Source organism: Salminus brasiliensis, chromosome 22 (assembly GCF_030463535.1).
Source record: "Salminus brasiliensis chromosome 22, fSalBra1.hap2, whole genome shotgun sequence".
Classification (NCBI taxonomy): Eukaryota; Metazoa; Chordata; class Actinopteri; order Characiformes; family Bryconidae; genus Salminus; species Salminus brasiliensis.
The window spans coordinates 8643155-8664084 of NC_132899.1; the positions used below are offsets into that span (position 1 = coordinate 8643155).

At 39.3% G+C, this 20930-nt stretch overlaps 1 protein-coding gene across 2 annotated transcripts in view; it reads right to left on the reverse strand.

Annotated features, from left to right (window-relative positions):
- Window positions 1-20930, reverse strand: part of fmn2b (formin 2b) — a 103054-nt gene that overhangs the window by 15788 nt on the left and 66336 nt on the right. For both annotated transcript variants that reach the window (XM_072667407.1, XM_072667406.1), the window contains 3 exons: window positions 13022-13114; window positions 3683-3734; window positions 264-413 (listed from right to left, as the gene is read on the reverse strand). In XM_072667407.1, the coding sequence (XP_072523508.1) occupies window positions 264-413; window positions 3683-3734; window positions 13022-13114 (295 nt within the window). The remainder of the gene's footprint in view (window positions 1-263; window positions 414-3682; window positions 3735-13021; window positions 13115-20930) is intronic.

Genomic DNA, 20930 nt, shown 5'->3' on the forward strand with positions numbered 1-20930 from the left:
AAGGAGACGAGTGCTGTTATTGATTCGTCTGCATCCTGGGGGATGATGAATCAATGGGGACATATTTGAATGCAACAGTCTTTAAAAATGGAGTAAAAACACAGGCTAAAGGTCTTCTGTTGAGAGGGCTGTTTGAGCATTCCTGAGAGATTACAGAATAGGACAGCCCTTGAACCTGGACTAAACAAAACATGTTCCCTGGGAAAAAAAAGAAAGGCTAAAAATATTTCTAGCTATTCTGATTCCACTACGAGGTCACTCACCTTTCCTGTAAGATGAGCTTATTCTCCTTCTTCCACAGGTCTTTGAAATCTGTGGAGAACTCATGCCACACTGAGAAGAATGTGTTGGGAGAAACCTCTTTCTCTCCGCTCTTTGCCTTTACAGAGAAGAACGCAGTCAACTCCAGGAACCTGAGGGGGAAAAAAAAGTATAAATAATTTTAACCAAGATGTTCTTGGGTTAAGCTCAAGTTGATCATTCTCTGCTTCTATAATTTAAACATCTAACAAGCAATCCATTCCATTTTAACCACCTTTGTGGATTTTTGTACCAAAAGCAGATATTTATTTGTACAAGCACATTTTCCATCCTCTTTTTAGCTCTTAAAATTAAACAGGCTGTTTCTGTGACTGGGCCTTTACTCATTATGACCACAGCATTAATGAGTGGGGCCTACAGTCTTATGCAAAAGGCTGGGCACCCTTTGGCAAATTGACCCACCCTAATATTTTACAACATTGTAACTGTGCTGTTTGTTTGATATATATATATACACATACATACACACACACACACACACACACACACACACACACACACACACACACACACACAAATGTACAAAAAGTCATCTCACTGTACCGTTTATTTAAGGTCTATTCCAAAAGCTTCAGTCTGCCTCACTTCAGGTAATTGATTTGAAGTATGTTTCAAGTCATTATCCTGTAGCCTCTTTTCATCTTCAGCTTTTTTAGCAGATGGTTTCACATTTGTCTCCAGTATTTGCTAGTATTATGTGGAATCCATTCTTCCGTCCACCAATGCCAATGGGAAAATCGCCAATACCATTGGCAGCAACTCAACCCGTGCAGCACCCTCTTGACTAGGACTAAACGATGACTTTTAAACATTAAAAGTCAACAATGAACAACGATAAGGCAATGTGGTCATCATACAGCTGTCTATGATGCTTCCTCAAATGTCGATAGGGTGGTGTGGTGTTGCCTCGTGAGGTTAGCACCAACGCAAGACATATCTTCATCTTTGGTAGCAACTCGTCCACTAGACCTTGTGCCTCATTTGCATGCTCAAATGACAACTATTCTCAAGCTGCTTTTTAATTAATAGTTGTTGTTTTTTTTCACGCTTGGCATATGCATGATTGGTGGCGCTTGGTCAATTGTGTCCTTTTTCAGGGGGGGAGGAGGGGAGTTCCTAGATTTACAATACAATTTCAGTTTTAATTTATATGAGCCTTTTAAGAAAATTAGTTTTCCAGGATATGGACTCTAACATTAATATTCCCAGCTATACAATTACGAGAAATGTCAGAGCCGTCCTCTTTATTGCCTGGAGGACTTACTGGCACATGGTGCCTCGAAAAATAAACGCTGACCATTACTTTACAGTTTATCATTAACAAAGTGCAAACGGTCAAGTATGCGCTCAAACTCAGAATAAACTCAACTGAAATCCAAGCCACACTTCAGGGCACCGAGAGCAGCATTTTGGTCTGTAACTCGATTACTGCCCCTCTAATGTTTTGACTACATGTCAAATTTCATATAACATGTGTTGCCCTAAGCATTACACATAGCTTTGTCTGACTACCAGCGAATTATATTTACATCTCTAGCACTCCGGGCGCTTTTTATACCTCCACGGGGAAAGGTAAGGAAAGCTTTTCCATATATTATATGCTTGGAAGACACTGGCTTAGTTTTAATTGAGCCAGATTGAGCGTAAATTGCCTTTAAGCAAGTATAAATAACAGTGTCAGAGATGCCAAACTGTCTGCAGCCACCTTTCTCCCTGTTGACTAAGTCTTTGGCTGTAGATGTACTGGACTGAAGGAGGATAAACATGGACAGACGAGATGAGGTAACGTCGGTGAGCGTGCTAGACCTACCTGACATTTTACTGTTTATTCTGATGGTCCATAAAATGTGTGTGGAACTGTACTTAATCGTAACCCACCCCTCTTGCTGGACTCTGTCTACATGCATGTTTATACTGCTTCTGGATCCAGCTTTAACTGACAGAAAATATGTACAACTTGGAAAAAACAGCATTTTTATGTAGTGGGTTAAGGACTGTTAATGTCCTGTGCTCTACAACAGCCGTGAGGAAATTTGGGTATAGGTCAGTTTAGACTGTAAGAAGGGGCTGTCAAGGCCTATATGTGCAGTGTAAAATTGATGATAATGATTAAGGCCCCAGTCAAGCATTGCTGAAATGGCTCTACAAGTGACGGGACACTGCTCATAATGGACAATTTAGTATACGGTGTAGATTACTAGACGCATTAATAATAAAAACCTTCTTATACACGATAGGAGACAGCTTGACAGCATCTAAACCAGATAACTAATTGTTTCTATTCATCATGACAGCCTGCTAAGTGAGTCTTCCTGAAATCCTCGCATGCTGATGGCCACCACTTTGGGCATGATGGCAGTATTTAGTATTTCGGATGCTGATTAAACAGCACGCTCAAAGAGACCAATTAAAATGGATCCTTTTAACTCAAAGTTCATGTCTTTTAACATACTTCATCATTATGTTCCATTTAGAAGACAGAATTTGTATCCCAATCTTAATGTAATTTAATTTTGCCATTTTCAAAATGTCTTCAGTTTTGGCATAATGCACCACTGTGCAGTAGAAAAATTAACCAATAATATCCTAATACCTCCCCCACCCCAACTTCTACCAATCATCTAGAGAAAATGCTTAGCAGAGATGTTCCCATTTCATGTATTTTTGCATCATGTGATTTTTCTTTTTGTAGTCTTTAGCCTCCATCCCATCTCAAATCATCTTGCTTGTATTGATCGAGCACACTGACTACTTACTGCAGTACAAAGATTACTAGCAAAAATATTTAGCCATTCCCATTGAGGCTTTACAAAACACTGTATAAATGACATTGGGACAATAAGTCACTAAAAATGTAAGTATTTTCAAATGAAATGGTTAAAAACAATACTGTATAAAATCTAATTCTATTAATTTTAGACATAATGTCTCACTGATCCTCTCAAACGCAGAGAGAATGTAGGATGGTAGTGACAGACCTACAGGAGAGAGTTCCATGTGTTTACGGTGAAGCTGCTGTAACCACTATATGCCTTCACACTGTATATTTATCCTCCAACTCCACTGCTTCATACATCTGAAAGCTTCACCAAGAACATTTACAGGAACATTAGGTCAGTGAGGAAAAACATACTAGCTCATGTTTTTGGATAGTCTGAGAGAGAGATTGGAGAGATTTGGAAGGAGAGCTGAATATCTGAGGTTTAAGTGTGAATAATAAAGAACTGATCCACTGTTTGCTGAAGCATTTTAGCATTAGAAAAGTTGTGAATTGACAAAGTTGGACATGTTTGAGCTATTAATGTTTAATTAGGAGGTGAACTACAACTACCAAACACAAACAGAACAAAAGGTCTCTTACGTTTTATGAGTGTCATTCAGCTGGCTTTCCTGGGCCTCCAGTTCATGTTTAGCTGCAAAACAGACAAAACACACAGTAGAGTTACCTTTTAGAGAAGACTTCAAACTAGAAAGCAAACCGCTAGTGTCAGTACAGAATGACTATACTAGTAAATTACTCTGCTGATTGGGTTGACAATAATTAGTAATAATAATAATAAAAAAAATCCAGAACAAGGAAAATTACGTTCTTTACCTTCAACTTCAACGGAAGTCATTTTACATATTTTGGAGCATTTCTATTGGTCTATTCATAATGCCAATTAGAATAGATTTTGACAGATGTTATATATTTTACACACACACACACACACACATTATATTATTATATAATATCATGTATATTATTTATAATATTTTACACACACCACAATATTGGTAAAATATACATACAAACACATAAGCTGCACAATATTGGTAAAAATTTACCTCACAATATTGACCTTGCCTATTGTTCTTTTGCAACAAATTGTGAAAATACAGAAACTTTAACCAAAGTTCTCCAGAAGTCAATGGGTCAGTGTGTATCTAACGTTGGAATATAATAAATTATTTTGGGCAGATTTAATCCTAATTATAATTAATTATAATTATATCATTAATTATAATTAATGATAAATGTCTCATGTGAAATGAGAGCAGTGTGGATGTTTTTGTTGTGTCAAGTGAGTTGTGATTGATTTAATTTGCCTTCCTGGGATGTGACTTTAGCAAATGCACACATTGCTAGGACGATGCACCACACACACAAAATGAAATCAATCATTCCATTTCCTTAAAAAAAACAATAAAGAACCTCTACTCTATTAATGCTACAATGTGAAGGTCAGATTTGTTCGAACAGTTGGAGTCTTAATGGAGTAACTATCAGATCTACAATAAACAGTTATTGTGAGTTTATATGCTTGTGTGTGTGTGTGTGTGTGTGTGTGTGTGTGTGTGTGTGTGTGTGTGAGAGAATATTCAACTAATGCGGCGCGAGGCCCAGCGCTGCAGGACCTTATCTTCAGCTTGTCGGATTGAAGCCAGTTTGAAAAGCTGAGTTTTAAGTGGCGACGGAGAGGTTGGCTGGGCCTCACTCCAGAGTGTGTGCAGAAGGCTTTCACTGATAAACCGTTTACTCCAGAGTGTGTTTTATTTCCCAGGCGTCTGGCTCGTGGCTGGGGTGTTGAGTCCTACAAAGAGAGGTGTGTGTGCATGGGGCTACTTGCAGTGCTATACTTTTTATGCTTCACAGTATTAATAAAGATAGGGGAACTCCATTATACTGGTCTTTACCCACTCAATTCCTCTTACTAAGAAAAGTTCATTTTTCTGCCCAAATTACTGAAGCCACTGAACACTCTGACTGTTTGGAGGTGATTACAAAATAAAATGCTGCACTAGCTGAATGAAGACACATGCAGCTCCTTCTCCATTTACTGACATACACACTGGCCTTGTCTCTCCCTATAGAAAATAAATGCTGAATTCAGAAGACACAGGACAGCTTCTGCTGTTCACACAGAGACAGAGAAAGAAGAGAGTACAAGAGAAAGCTTGAGACTGTGAACGTGGGAGAGTGACCAGGTGAGTGTGAGAGAGCACAAGAGAAACTGTGAAGAACGAAGAGAGTATGAGTGGGATTCAGAGAAAGGGGAGACGAAGAAAGTGAGCGAGCACAAGACACTGGCTATGATCTACAGTTTGCTTTTTGCAGAGAATATCGAATCTCTGAGTGTGTGCAGTCAGATCCACTTCACAGACGTCCCGACACGTCACACAGGAAGATCTACAGCTCCCAACACTAAATCTTTCTCTTCATCTTTCCGCATGTGGTACCAATTGCATTGGACTTGATATTCAAACAGCCACTAAGCGGAGAACATGCCGGAGATAACTGCTCATCACCCGCTAAACCAATTACTTTATGGGACGATCTGCTGTTTTCCGTTGCCTTTGAATTGATTTCCAATACATTTGTTGCTGATTTTCAGTTCCGCTCTGATGGGATTTCATCTGTTAAAGCCAGAGCGCTCTAACACTCTTCCAGGAACCAGTCAAGATTGAGGAAAACCATGGCTTCAATAATGAATGAACAAATCTAAACTCAGCTAACTGTAATTCTGAACACAGATATAATCACGACATTGTGTTTATTACTCTTTACTTTTCCAACAGCAAAGAAAAAAGCTTTTTAAATGGAATTCCCCCTCAGACTGAAACCTGCTCTCTTGCTAAACTGTGTTTCTCAATTCATGTCAAAATATTTATTTAAACACAATCATAAAAACATCAGCTGCCTTTACAGTGTCAATTTCACGATGAAGGGATCAAGGGAAATATTCCAAAATGACTCCAAACTCATGTTACATTATAGTGGCCGTTTGAACAAATATGAACTATGTAACTGTTTATATATTGGAGCAAAAGCTTGTATCTCTAAAATGGATGAATCACAGGAGAAGGTAACCTTTATATATTATATATATATATGGTTACCTTCTCCTGTGATTCATCCATTCCAGAGATACAAGCTTTTGCTCCAATATATAAACAGTTACATAGTTCATATTTGAAGATTAGAATAAAATAAAGATATAAAGAAAATTCCCACTGGAAGTATTGCATTACTGGTCAGCAAGTATGAAAACCAGACTTCCTCACTACAGACACACAAAAAAGCACTTTTCTGATGTCAAAGAATTCCTCCGCACACAAGAATGCATGAAAAAGTGAAAGGAGTAAAAAAAAAAAACGAGGAGGGAAAAATAAAAGGCGTGCACAGACATAACAGAGCCGTCTGCTTTCACTTCTCCACCATGACCCGCTTCATGCTCAAGTAATAACAACCGTTGACAGTGCAGAGTCCCAAGTCCGAGTTTCACCCAATACACTACAAATAACAACAACGGCCGCTATATGGAATTAACTGTCAAGTGCGTCTGGTGTTTTTTTTTTTTTTTTCCTTCTTTTTTCCAGGGCTGGAGCCTCACGGCCCAGAACTTCAAACAGCACTGCCAAACCCCGCTGTCGCCCAGACGGAGAACAAGAAAACATGTGCAAGAGTTTACAGCCCGTTTGAATATTAAAAACGGAGAAAAAAAAAATGATGGAGTGTATAATCGTACGTCTCTGTGAAGCATCACTCACACTCTCGCTCTCTTTATTTGCCTTCGACAGGAGTTATTCCATCAGTCAAAGCAGGAAAACAAATACTTATAGATTAAAAAACTGAGAGGAAAGTGAATGAAGCAGGATGTTTGGCTGTGCGTTTCGTCATTTCACGCAAAAGACGTCTGCGGCTCTTCAGAAAGCTACAGGAATTCAAACGGCCTCAGGCTGCCACAATTTACCTCAGCATATTTAAATAATGAGAGTTCAGTACATGAAACTGACACACTGCGAACCTCAAGCGCTGCTGTGTCCGCAATCAAAAGCATCAAATCAAATCCAAGCAAAAGAGGGCTGTAAAACCTAACAGTCTTGACTCCTTAATATTCATGCCACTCAAATTTACATACACCAGAATTCTTAGCATAGTCCAAGATGGCAGCTGGTGTGCCTTTTGCATTTACTTTTATGAGCCATTATAACCCATGAGGTGCATCAGTAATACTGGATATCCCCATTAGACTTTTCTAGTTATTGGATAACATACAATATCAGGTCGAACTGCAGCCTTGGCCTAAGGTCAGTAGCAGAGGAAGGGGTATTCTGTGGTAAGCTAGAAACTAACCCTAACAGCATTCCAGATGAGGCCATTCCACTAGCCGAGCTAAATGCACAGAGTGCAGCACTATCCAGCATCCAGAGCCATGCTGGCAGGAATTACGCCAATTAATTGCAACCTCTGTTAAACCAGCCAATCAGAGCTAATGAAATATTTTGAGCTCATAAAAAAAAGAAAAAGAAATGCTTGTTTTATTTTAGGGCCAAATCACATGGCTTTAAAAGAGTCAATCACCCACTCAAGTACTGTTAACTGTTATTTACAGTGTGTGCAGTAAACATACCATGGTGGTTTGCTTTCTATATTTGGTGTATTCTATAACCTTTACAAACCAAGCAGTTGTTCAGTATTCTACAGTACTGATGACACTGATCATACACTCTTAAGTGGAAATGTATTATTACACATCACACAGCTTCACACTAGTTTGTCTTGCCATACCACTTCTACTGCCGTCTTTACATTAGGACAGCAGACAGACAGACAATTCCTGCTACATGCTGCTAACGGTTGTATGCCATTTTTGATAACACTTCTGCAATAAAGCTCGAAAAGCCAACATCTAAACCAGAGGTGGGCAACAGAAACTTCACAATAATCAGGTGAGTTGAATCAGGTGTGGTTGATACAGAAAAGCCAATAACTGTGACCGAATCAGGACCACAACTGCCCACCACGGACCTAAACGCACCATGTTGCTGGAAAAGCATGCTTTGGAATGCTGAGAAGGAGGAAGCGAACATCCTAAACCCTGAATTGGACCAAAAAATAAATAAATACAAAAACAAATCTGCTTCACACGGACACAGAAATGTAGCCTGGTGCTTTCTGAAATGTTTGTATGAGGAAAGAGTAAGCTGGGTAAAATAAGTGGTGTAAGCTGTCCAAACGTCACACTAAACCACTGGATCAAACAACAATCAATATTCAATCTGCTTAAAGGTTTAATAATTTGCACTGCTCCCTTTCTGAATCAGTGATGGCTTGCACATAATTTTTGGGATTGTTCGAGTTGTACATGAGGCCCTTTACATTCTCATGTGGTAATGCCGACCACTTCATCTCGACAAGAAGCCTCTAGATCCAAATCCTTCGGTTGTCAAGCATGAACTGCATGTTTAAGGTCTTTCCAAAAGTGGATCCATGATGTTGAGGTTAGGAGATGTTCACTCCAGAACAGTCACATTCTTCTGTTGCAGCCTCTGAGGGATCAACTGTGCCTTATGGATGGCTACGGTTTTGGATTAGTCATATAGGTAAGTCGAAGTTTCCAGGCTGATTAACACAAACCTGTCTTCTATATTTTCTGCAAGGTGCTGTATTCATCATAAACAGCCTGGGCCACACCTACAACAGCAGCAATCTACAACCAAGCCTCACAGTTGGGATAGTGTGTTTCTCTTCACTGGCCTTGCTGACATCCTTCCAAACAGCAACTTTACAGTCACAAACTCAAATTTTGGCCTCATCACTCCAGATGACTTTGGTTTTGAGGCTCCTCCATGTGCTGTTTAGAGATTTTATGCAGGCTGTTTTGTGGCGTCGGTGCAGCAACTGCTTTTTTATGGCAACACAACCATGCAGCCCAATTTTGGTCAAATATTATTGCGCAGAAATAACCAAAACACTTTGTTTCAGAGAAGCATGGGTTTGAGTAGAAGTTGCTTGTGGGTTTTGAGTTTTTCCCCCCTGGTGTCTGAAATCATCCTGGGTCTACCGGGTACAGTGGTTAGGTAGGTTTAACAGAACCCACAGTTTTCCACTGAACAGTACAGATTAGCATTTTTAAATATTTGGATGTCTTTAGATATTTATAACATTTTTATATACTTCTTTAATGTCATCTTTACCAGGGAGTTTATTGGCACGTCCCTGTCAGCCTAAACATTAAAGAGCATGTACTTTTCATTAGGACAATGTGATTTCCTTCATTATGAGTACTAACATTCTCACGCTTTACCGAATATTCCTAAATGAACCAATGGCGTTTCCCCATGATCACTCATTTTCCAAAATTCCACATTTTTACAATTTCTGCCAGACAGAAAGACATCTAAACCTTTGATCATCACAAAATTCTACTGTTAAAATACACTACGTCCAACAGATGTCCAACCATTACACCTTAGAATCTAAAAAAAGCATCAGTCAATAGAATGGGACACACTTGATACTAAAGTCATCATGCCCACTTCCAGTGCTGGTGCTCAAGGCTTGGGAAGACCATGCAGACCAGTATGACCGAGCGTGTGTGTGTGTGTGTGTGTGAGAAAAGTTTCCTAAGAAGCGCAGGGGTCACTGAGGGTCACTGACCCAGGTGCTCTTTGACAAATTGAGGCCGGTAGTGGTTAAGAGTTCAGACCATGAACCCTGCACTCCCCCTAATATCGTCTGGAGGGGAGAATGAAAGAGGGTGTGTCCGATGAGTAAGTGTGTGTGTAAGTAACTGGGACAGACCAATAAACAATGTGTTAATTTTTACAGTGCAATGCAGAAGATTAGAAACATCTTCCATTTTAATGGCAAGGAAGCAACTAGTAACGGTTACTGTAATGGTTCTCTGAGCTATACCATGGATCCACCGGAAGTGGTTCTTGTATGGTATCTCCCAAACAATCAAGCACCTGTGCAATGACTAACTGACTAAAACCGACGAACAAATTAATCAGCAACTAATTTAACAGTAATAGATTAGTTTGGTGACGTTAAACATGCTTCTCACACCAACCAGGAACGGTGCCACAAGAGCCATAAGGTAAAATGGCAACACATCCAAAGGATGTATGAATATGTACGCATTTGTCTCCATTTTTCTTCTTTTATGTGTTTCCAATTAAGGGACAACTAATGATTTCTCTTACTGCAGATACTCTGTACATCACTGATTTAAAGTTTTAACAAGAAAAAGACATTAGAGGGTACATAGCAGGATATATTAGTAGGAAAGTTAAAACAGTGAATTCTTTGAACAACATACTCACCTTGTCTTCACTGTTAGTTAGCAACTGCATAAGACAGCCTCATGCTAAACCTAAAAACTGATAGCTACATAAGAGCTATTTGGTAACTGAGTATTACATGAGTAAGTGTTTGTGATATAATACCAATATAATAAGTATTTGTTTCAAAAACTGACAGATTATTCCACTATCAAAGTAGTAGTTCTTTGCAGCCCTACTGTGTACAGTAAAAAAATAAATCATTTAGTTCTAGACAGTAGACTAAACTGAGAAACTGAATACAGGAATGAGGGAAGTACTACACTAATCACACTTGGAAAACACATTTTCAATTAAAAAAACATGACTAGACTTAATCCTGGGCATCCAGCCTAAACGGTAAGGTTTCATCTGTGTAACATGTGACCTTGGTCCAGACTAAGGCAGGACATGATGGATGTATTATATTTTAGGGCCACAATAATAACCAGCAAATACTGTCTAGTGCTGGTTGATCTCAAATCAATATCACGATTAGAATTTCTGATTTGATTCATTTTCAATTAATTGCCTAGTCGTAAATGTGCCCATTGGGTTTACGTATGCCTTCCGAAACCTACTAAAGCAGCAATCCACTCATAGCCACGTAACATGGGCTCAGAAGAAATGAGATACTGAAGTCACATTAATTTCAGCAGATAACTGTTTAAAAACAACAACAGGCATCAGACAGGTGGTTAGATTAGGCCAATATTGCTTTTTTATACAAGATGATCAGGGAGCTCAGTCAGATTGCTTTATAAGATATTCAACACACTAACATTCTACTTGTGTGTAATACTTATACCATAAGGTACTTCCAAACAAACATCTAAACAAAACTTTGGATGTTTTCCAGGACAAAATACATTGCCTACATTTCTCCATATTTGCATACTATTCGTGTAAAAACATGGATTTTCCAGTGGTCAAAATGAGTCCCATCTCTGGTAGTGGTGGGGTCAGATGACCCTAAGCCTGGCTCTCAGACCCTGGGTGGTGAGGGGGTCAGAGAGAGACAGATTAAAGTGACGTAAGGTTAGGAAAATCTCATGCTCAGTGGAGCTCCCGGGGTCATGACACATTAGCTGGACTCTGCTAAGTGGTGCTGCATCCTCTGTTAGCTAATCACAGCCAGACCACCCTACCTCACCAATTGCCACGGAGCAGGATGCCTCCGTCATTTTGATTTATACACTAATGACTCTCACTCGCTCAGGACACTTAAAAGAGGGAGAGACAGACGAACCGATTCTTTCCGACCAGCGAGGCAAAGAATTTGAGGAATGTCCTCATTCAATTGAGAGTCAATCACTGGGAACACGATCTCTGACAACTTCACACTACGCCACTGTGAGCCTGGTCAACTTCATTCCTCCTAAACTGCATCATTTCTTTTAAATGCCAGAGCTGTCTAGTAGAGCTGCGTGATACAGTATCAGCCACTGAAACACAAATGAGATCTCAACAAAATGGCAGATTTCCTAGTAATTATCGATATTGGCAGTAAAATGGACAGGTATATGTACTGTATGTCCTCTGAATTATTTCTCCATACATATGTGAGAATCACACTGGCATACCAGTTGCAAAAAAAGAGAGAGGGAAAAGGGAAAGAGGTGCATCATTAGAGTGCCATTACTTTTTTATAGAATGCATTTATGGGTTCATTTGTATGTGATTAGCCTGAGCATACGGACTACTGAACAGAAAAAAACTTTTATTCAATGCAATCAAATCACAGAAATCTAGGAAAATACATAGCAAAAGGTCTTTTATATAATAAGTGATGAATCATTTGGTCCCAGTTTACTATATTTCATAATTATGCCACAGTTTTTCTTGTACTGTGTTTGGAGAGTGTCTACCAATCACTGTTCCAGATGTTCCAGTGCCTGTAGCTATTGCAACCCAGGCTTGATGTTCATGTAATCCAATAAACTGCACATAGTGCCTGCACTATTTTTCAAAATGATTCTTCTAACTGCATCACAGTTGATTCTCCATTACATTAAGGGTGTAAAGGTACGTGTATTTGTACCAAACAATCATGGGGGTCACTGTATGTAACATGTAATCACACAGAATACACGATACACGTCATTATGGTAAATACAATCATTTCCACCCAGAAACCTTAAAGCTGTAAGCTGCTGTAATTGTATAGTTATAGGAACTGTAGTATTTTAGGAGTACTGCTATGATAGCTGTAGTCTACACCTACACAGTATTAAATTACATATTTAATGAGGTAAATTACGATTGCAGCATGCAACAATGTCACTGCAATACTAGTATTCTGTCCGTGTAATGCAGTCCTTCCAAGTGGTATAAATGATCTGAGCTGATTTGAGTCGTCGGTTTTCAAATAAAACGTATTAATAATTTTTTCTAACTCATTTAGTGCTTTACTTCTCATTCTGTTTTTCATACTGCCTTTGTAAGACCTTCCTTTGCCAAAGATCATTGTTTATTGTACCTTTTTATGTTTTAAATGCATCAATGTCAGATTATTATAATTACTCTTTTACCATTATAATATACATAGTATTACAATTTTTCAGCTCATAATGCGTGTTTGTTTGTAAAGGGGTGTCAGTATCAGGCTTACCTTGACTCACAAACTCCTCCATTTTGTCCTTAAAGGGCTGCAGGTGCTCTTCAGAGGAGACGTGACACACATTCTCCACCTCCGCAGTGCATGCTGGCAGCGAGACACAGGAGACACAATTCACATTAGACTCAAAGAATATAGTGGAATTACAGTCCAATTATGCTTATTAAATGAAGCTGTTCAGCAAAACATTTTAAATATTTAAGCAGGTCAATGTTAACATATGAATTGCCACTATTTTTTTTGTTTGTTTTAAACACTGTGAATCTTCTTAATCAGACCTCTCAAGCCAACTGTAGTAGTGCAGGCCACTAATACCCAGTACTATTAGCGTTAATTTAATGAGAATTCATGATTGCAGCTTCTCTTGTTAAAACACAACTTGAACCGATGCTTTAAGCACTTTTGGCAAGACTACACTGAACAGCACTCATAGAAGAGTCATAGAAGCTCAACTTCCCCTAAAGAACCTTTACAAGAATATACAAGCTGTATGCAAGAGCGTACGGTCACAGAGGAGCTGAACTACTGAGACGCTAGTGAAAGTAATAAATTGACCCAGCTTACTGGTTCACTTATAAAATTCACTGTTTTTTTTAAACACACAAGTATATAAATATATACATTTAGGACAAAACTTGAGGGAAAAAAAAGACAAATATTATATGATAAATCTTTCTTTTTTTCTTAAACTTTAACTGTTCAGCAGGTATAGGGTACAGTGATAAACTTAAAAGACATTTATAACCTTCAGGTCAAAGTCGGTGGGGGTGGATGGTGGGAGGCAGATGCTTTGATGAAACACTACAGTAATTATGAACAAACCAGGCTGGTGTGGAAAGAAACTGCACAGTTGATGAGTAATCACTCCCACACAGGACCGGTCATTTTAGATACAATAAAAATGAGCAGGTTGTTGATATGAAAGCCATATGGAAACATGCTGTCCAACTTTGTTTAAAATATCTAGAAAATTCTTAGAGTATATATATATATATATATATATATATATATATATATATAAATAAAACATTTCCTCCAGAGGACAGAAACAAAAAAGGCCAATAAAACAACTGTTTATGCCACAGGCAAATAAGAGGAACATTTGTTACCAATTTATTTGAGAACAAAATGAACACACACAGTTATACAGACTATAAACCCCTTGGATCGTCAAATTCCTTAATGCCGTAATTACTGGACAGTCAATGAAACGGCAACAATTAAATGACACAAATCCTTCAGGAAGTTAAAACGGAAAGATGGCAGAGGTGAAAGGAAATCAGAGCTTGACTTCCCTGCAAGAGCGTCTTTGATCACCAAGCAAAACATGGCACAATTACACCAATTATGATCAGAAGAGCAAAAACTCAACCTCACTCAATTAGCTCACCCATAACCTCTCCCTGGCAAAGATCCCACAGCATTTAAGACTGAATAATGATTTACTCTGCTTAGAGGTGGAGAGGTAAAACCCAAAAGCGGTTAAGTCATTAATCTATTCTTTTATTCCGCTGACCTAACCACACAGGACTAATGACGGAACTAAAAACTGCTTAAAGTCAACTGATTATGATGAAGCGGAGAAAGACACACATTTTCTTACAAGAATTAAATGCATCTCATCCGTTTAAAAAACAAAAAAACAAACAAACAAAAAATCTACAATGAAATGCTACAAAATCAGAAAGCCTGCACAGGGCAGTAGACAGTGTTACTCCAACAAAAGCGCAAAAAACTTAAAAATAAATTTGCAGGTGTCCCAATACTTTTGTCCAGTGCATATTTTTAGCAAAGGCAAAAAATCCATTTATTGCAAATGTATCCATTTCCAAAACAACCAATGAAGTTAGCCTTAATGCTATAATGTTAAAGGTGAAAAGGTGGTAAATAAGGGGGAAAAAAAAATACATTTTCTTTGGGGGACTAACAATTTGTCTAATGTGTCTCTACAGCACTGAATGGATTTCAAAGTATATTTTAGGCCACAGCATTCTCAATTACCCATAAAACAGTGTCTCTGACTTTAGACAGCTAATTTACGATATTTTCATGTAATAATTTTGCGAGGGACTTATTAGATATATTAAACGCTTCAAACGTCTGGTTCCTTTCACTAACACTCTGACAATTCTGTTTCTCTAGAATGGAAACCACACTGTAAAGTTAATATTGAAACATTAATATTCCTATAAAATACTGTATATTCCTATACATAAAGGCTGAAGTCATTCTTATAATCCAGGGTTTAACCAAAAGAGAAGTTTGGTTCACAAAACTCTATTTTCTACCTTTAAACTACATTTTTATTTAATTTCCACATAATTAATTAGCTGAGATGTTAGACACAGTAGTTTGTAGTGAAATGGTTCATTTTAGAGAAACTCTAAATCTAAATTCCTTACAGTGGTGGCGATGGGACCAGGGGTCTTAATACCTTTTAAGGCTAAAAAGGAAGACCTGCTCAGATTTTTGTGATTTGATTGCATTCTGCTACAAAAGTGTTCGTGGGGTCAGGATGTTGAATGGCCACCATCCTACCTCATTCCCAACTCTCCGACTCATCCCAAAAGTACTGGATGGAGCACCATCCATCATTCCAGAGAACACAGTTCCTCTGCTCCACAGCTCAATGCTGGGGGTCTTTATACCCATCTAGTCCACACCTGGCATTAGGCAGCATGGTGCCAATAGGTTCATGTTTATTTACTCCAGAGAGTACTTTTCTACAGGGACTAGACAACCTGGGTGTGTGCATTTGCACATCTGTGTGAGTAATGGGTGCAACTTAAAGTAGCTGAATGAATTCAGTAAAAGGGGTGTCCACAAACATTTGGACAAAAAAGCTCAGGATTTTGAGCTTTTTAGAGGAAGAAGCTCCATTAATCACCACTGAACAAGTCTTGACTGAAGCATTTCACACCAAACCACTCTGAATAACTTCACAGCTCAACAACTTAATTATGCAAAAATTGAGACAATACCATTTTTTAAATAAACATATAAAATCATTTTTAAAAATGTAAAGAAACTTCATATAATAAAACATAAACGTCTTACACTAATTTAACCTTTTCCCAGAACCGGACATCCACTGCAGGAACCATTCAGGAACCCTCCACGGTAATCTGTTTTGTTTCTGACCGTGCAGGATATGGTCATCTTTTTGCTAATTCATATGCTTAAATTGTAAACCATTAAAACTGAGAAGTCATTTGAATTTATGGCTTTGAATACCTTCACAACCCATCACTATTAGTCTATTTCCTGAAGTTTGTCAACCCACACAACAGCAGCTAAATTTGCACGTCCAATTACCAAGCATCTCCCGAAATAGCCTGGCCTCTGACTGGCCATGACCGGGAGCCATTTGACCAGAGAGACCTCCGCTGTGTAGCCAGGCTGAGACGGACCCGACTGATTGATAAAGAGGGGGGGTCAAGGAGGGAAGACGAGGAAAAAAAAAAATTAGGAATTTGTGGGGGCAAAAATGTTGAGGTAGAAAAGGAAGAGGAGCAGGCCTGCTAACCATTTCAAATGTGTTAACAACTTCCAGCCTCATAAACCACTGACCCTGGGAAATAACCTCATGCTTAAAACCCACATTCAAAGACTTAAACATGGCCAGGGAACACGGACCTAGCGTTTACACGGGTGTTTACGTATGGAAGTGTGGGCAATTTAGCCAGCGATTCAGGCCTCAAGCACTTAATTGGAGTTATAACTCAAGCAAGTCGAGTTAGGAATGAGTATTTTTTTCCCGCCAAGTCAATTGTTTCATTAAATAAACATTAACTTTGTAGGCTTTACCCCCTGTGAAAAGACCCAAGCTTAAAATGACTCATATCAAAACCTCAACTGATTTTATTCGTTTTGTTCACCATTTGACTATACAGAAACAATATTTACCAATACAAAATGCCCTAATTAATTACATGACTTAAATTTATTCTTAAATAGGAAAATTCAGATTTTGGAATTATGGGGTTTAGATATGTAACTACATGCATTTAAGGATTTATGCAAGTCATTTGTTTTTCAACAATAGTGTACAAACTGCCTGTAATTACTTAATAAAGATATGATCAATTAAAGTTCTGCAGAACTGTATGATAAACATTTAGACACTGTCCAATAAACTAAAGAAGCGTTTGGTAGCCTAAAGTTACACTATAATGTGAGACAGAGAGTGCGCTATACCGTAAGATACTGGCACTAGCACTAATCTCGCACAGTTCAGCATGACCTCAAGTGTATTACTGGAATAACACCCCAGTTCTTGTGACAACAAAGACAGAAAAACACTTAAACCTAAATCGGAGTTTTCTTTCTAATCAAGGCTCCTTAATCTGGCTCCTCAGGGGCCCCAGTGTAAATGCACAAAGTATGTCTTATGAGAATCTTCCCAAAGGCTAATAAATGTCTGAGAGGAGAGCAGTATGAAACGCAGCAATATGGAAAGAGCGATGCTAGAAGTGGATCAGGTTTACCAGCAAATACCTGACGAATCACAAGACTTACATGGCCCCGCCCTCTCAGATTCTGAGCAAGCTAGAGAGCTAAAGCTCGAACCACGACTGGGGGACTAGATGCTCCGCATGCCCCATTGTCCCTCATGTCCGGCACCCGTTGCCACTCCGCATCACCGCAGAATTTAGTGGCTGGGTGCCGGGACGGATGGAAGGTAGCAGGGGAGATCTGCTGGCAGTCGCCCACTCGGACCCAGGCCGTTCTGATGAGAGTATTTTGGTGATTTTATCACATTTCTGCTTTGTGTTTTCATTTTAAACTTTGGTGAACGCTTCACTTAATCCCAGAGTTTAGCATTATACAAAACATTCTATATATCAAAAGATTTTCCCAGGGGCTTTACGGGGGAGGTTCACTTTTTTTTACATCCATGAGAAAAAAAAAAACAGCTCTGATCTAAGAGCCGATGCTGCTCATTTTAAATGAGGAGTCATATAGCTGTATACACTTCTAATGAATGCATTCATATACTTTAAAGTTTCACCCATTACTGACACAAATGTACAAAAAGACACACAGCTTGTCTAGTTCCTGTAGAGATGCACTGCCAATTGAATAGGACCCTCAGGAGCAGATAAACATGAACCCATTGGCCCCATGCCTAATGCCAGGTGTGGGCAAGAGTGTTATAAAGCACTGTGCAAGATGCTGCACAACATGAAGAAAGTCAGACTGGAGCGATGCCTTGATTCAGCCAAACAACCAGAGAAACCCCTCTGGAACATCTGAGATCAGGATGCTCACCACAACCACCCACCCACCCCCTGGTCAGTGGGCTCCATTGAATGACATACCCTCCTGTGATATCAGTATTGTAAAAAGTGGATTCCCAACATAGAAACAACACACTGTTCAGCTGTAACAGAAATGTCAGAGGGTTAACGTCTTTTCTCCTGATCGTCTATTTTCCTCTCCTGTCTCATCCCCTCTCTCCCCATCATGCCCGTTCTCTCTGCTCCTTCTTCTATTCCAATGCCTCCATCTTCTCGTCTCTTCTTCAGTCGACTCTAATTCTCTCTTTGCCTCTCCTTAATGCTTTTACACCGTTTTTCCTTTAGGTCAGCATCTTAACGTCCTAACTCCTCTCCTTACCATCCCTCACTCCCTCTACAAGCCATTTTTTGTTTTCCTCTCTTCCTCATATTCAATCTTATTTAACCACTTTTTACTTTTGCTTATATGCCAATCCCAGTCTGAATGTGTGTGTGCGCGCATTTGTGTGTGTCTGTGGAGGAGTCATAACAGAGGTATGGAGGAGCAGGCTTCTCTGATTGGAGCCACGCGAGATCAAACGGCTGCACAGACCCATGCAGCGCCTGAGCCACAACCAGCAAACGCCTAAACTATTAGCAGAGGAGCCACATCTGACATGTGCACACTGCGTGTGTGTGTGTGTGTTTCAAAGTCTCATGACCTGCAGGTCTGTCAGAGCAGTCTGTACATTTTAGACAATTCCATCAAACACAGAGAATGAAAGTGAGGGAGAGCGAGTAAGAGAGATAGATGGGGGAAGAGAAAAGAGAAAGAGAGAGGGGGAGAGACAGAAACTGAGAGACAGACAGACAGAGAGACTGATAACATCTCGGTCGCAAACATAGCTTAACCAATAATTGTCAAGGTATTATATGGATACCATATAGGATACCATATGAACCACTTAGAACACTTTTTGCAATACATTAGCAAAAAACAAAAAAAACACTAAGAAACCAACTAGGGCACCCTAGCAACCAACTAGTAATATAATTTCAACCACCTGGGGTAGTACTGAAACCATTAAGCAAAACCAAAAGCAACCACTAAGCACCACCACAGCAGCCGACTGGAATACCATTACAACCACGAGAGACTGACAACACCTCAGGCTACGTGTGCACATTAAACACAAACATAGCTTAACATTCAGATGTCCAGGGTTGTTATTATGGTTGCACATTGGCCAACCCTTAGGATACCATATGGACCATTTAGTAAAACCTTAAGCAACCACCTACCAACACCATAGCAACTGACAGGAACAGCATTACAGTCACATATAAACAGCTTAACAACTGCCTGACCGTGGGAACCACTTCAGCTGCCTCAATTATCAGCTCTGTTTCAGCTCTGCTGCTCTATTTAACAGTACTTGCATCAAAACAAGGACAATAACATGGCAAAAATGTCAAGTTGTCTAGAAGGGTATATAAAGCCCTGCAGCTTTGAGCTGTGGAGCTGTGGAACTAGGTCTTCAGTGATGGAGCTCCACCCAATACTTTTAGGATGAGTCTGAGTGGTGTTTGTGATTCAGAACTGATCATACAAAAGTACCTGACCTCACAAATGTTCTCATGGCTGAAAGTAATCAAATCCTCCCAGTATGCAGCAAAGGAGGGCAAACACTCTATGCATACCAGAAGAAACACAGCTAACTACATCTAATCACATAGTATGTGTGCGTGCGGTCAATGTATATTGTTTGTATTACCAGCTTCAAGTCTGCATTTCTGGCATATTTCCTCGATTTGATGCTAAAGACACAAAATAATTGGCAAAAGTATCTTCTTTAATACTAATAGAGACTAATGAGAACGGTTAGGAATCAGCATCTAACAATTTCTCTGTTTAAACAAATTTCAGATCAATTATTATATTATATATAAATAATACCCATTATGGACAAATGTATTGGGAGATGCGCTCATGCTCACAGTTTCTTGTGAAATCAAGGGTATTAAGTAAAAAAAAAAAAAAAAAAAGAAAGTTGATGCTTTTGTTGGAGTAACTGTCTCTACTTCAGAGAGTAGAAGACTTCCTACTGGATTTTAGAGCAGTCCTGCAGTCAGGTTATTAGTGCATGTTTGATTATCACCACCCCACCTCATCCCCAACTCATCCTAAAGCATTGGGCAGAGAACCATCGTTCCGGAGAACACACTTCCACAGCTCAATGCAGGAGGGCCTTTATACCCCTCTAGCCAATGCCTGGCATTAGGCATGGGGCCAATAGGGGCATGTTTATCTGCTCTAGAAAGTCCTATTCTATTGGCAATACTTGGTATTAGTAATAGCTGAATGCATTTATTAGAAAGGGTGTCCACAAACATTTAGACATGTGTACATAATATATAATACTAAACTGTACTGTAAAATTCAAAATTGTGATTTCCTCACTCCTGCTGAGAGGTCTGTTTCAATGAGGCCGGATCATCCTCAACCATAATGAGCCGTACTATCCCACTGCAGCTCAGAGGAAGTGATTGGGTGAGGAGAAGTGCTGAACACTCAGAAGTAAAAGCTTACAGACAGATGGTTTGGATCAGAGTGTACAAGAAGCCTAAATACAACCAGGAGAGATCAGGCTGAATGGGCAACACTGAAAGCTGTTAAGATGAGA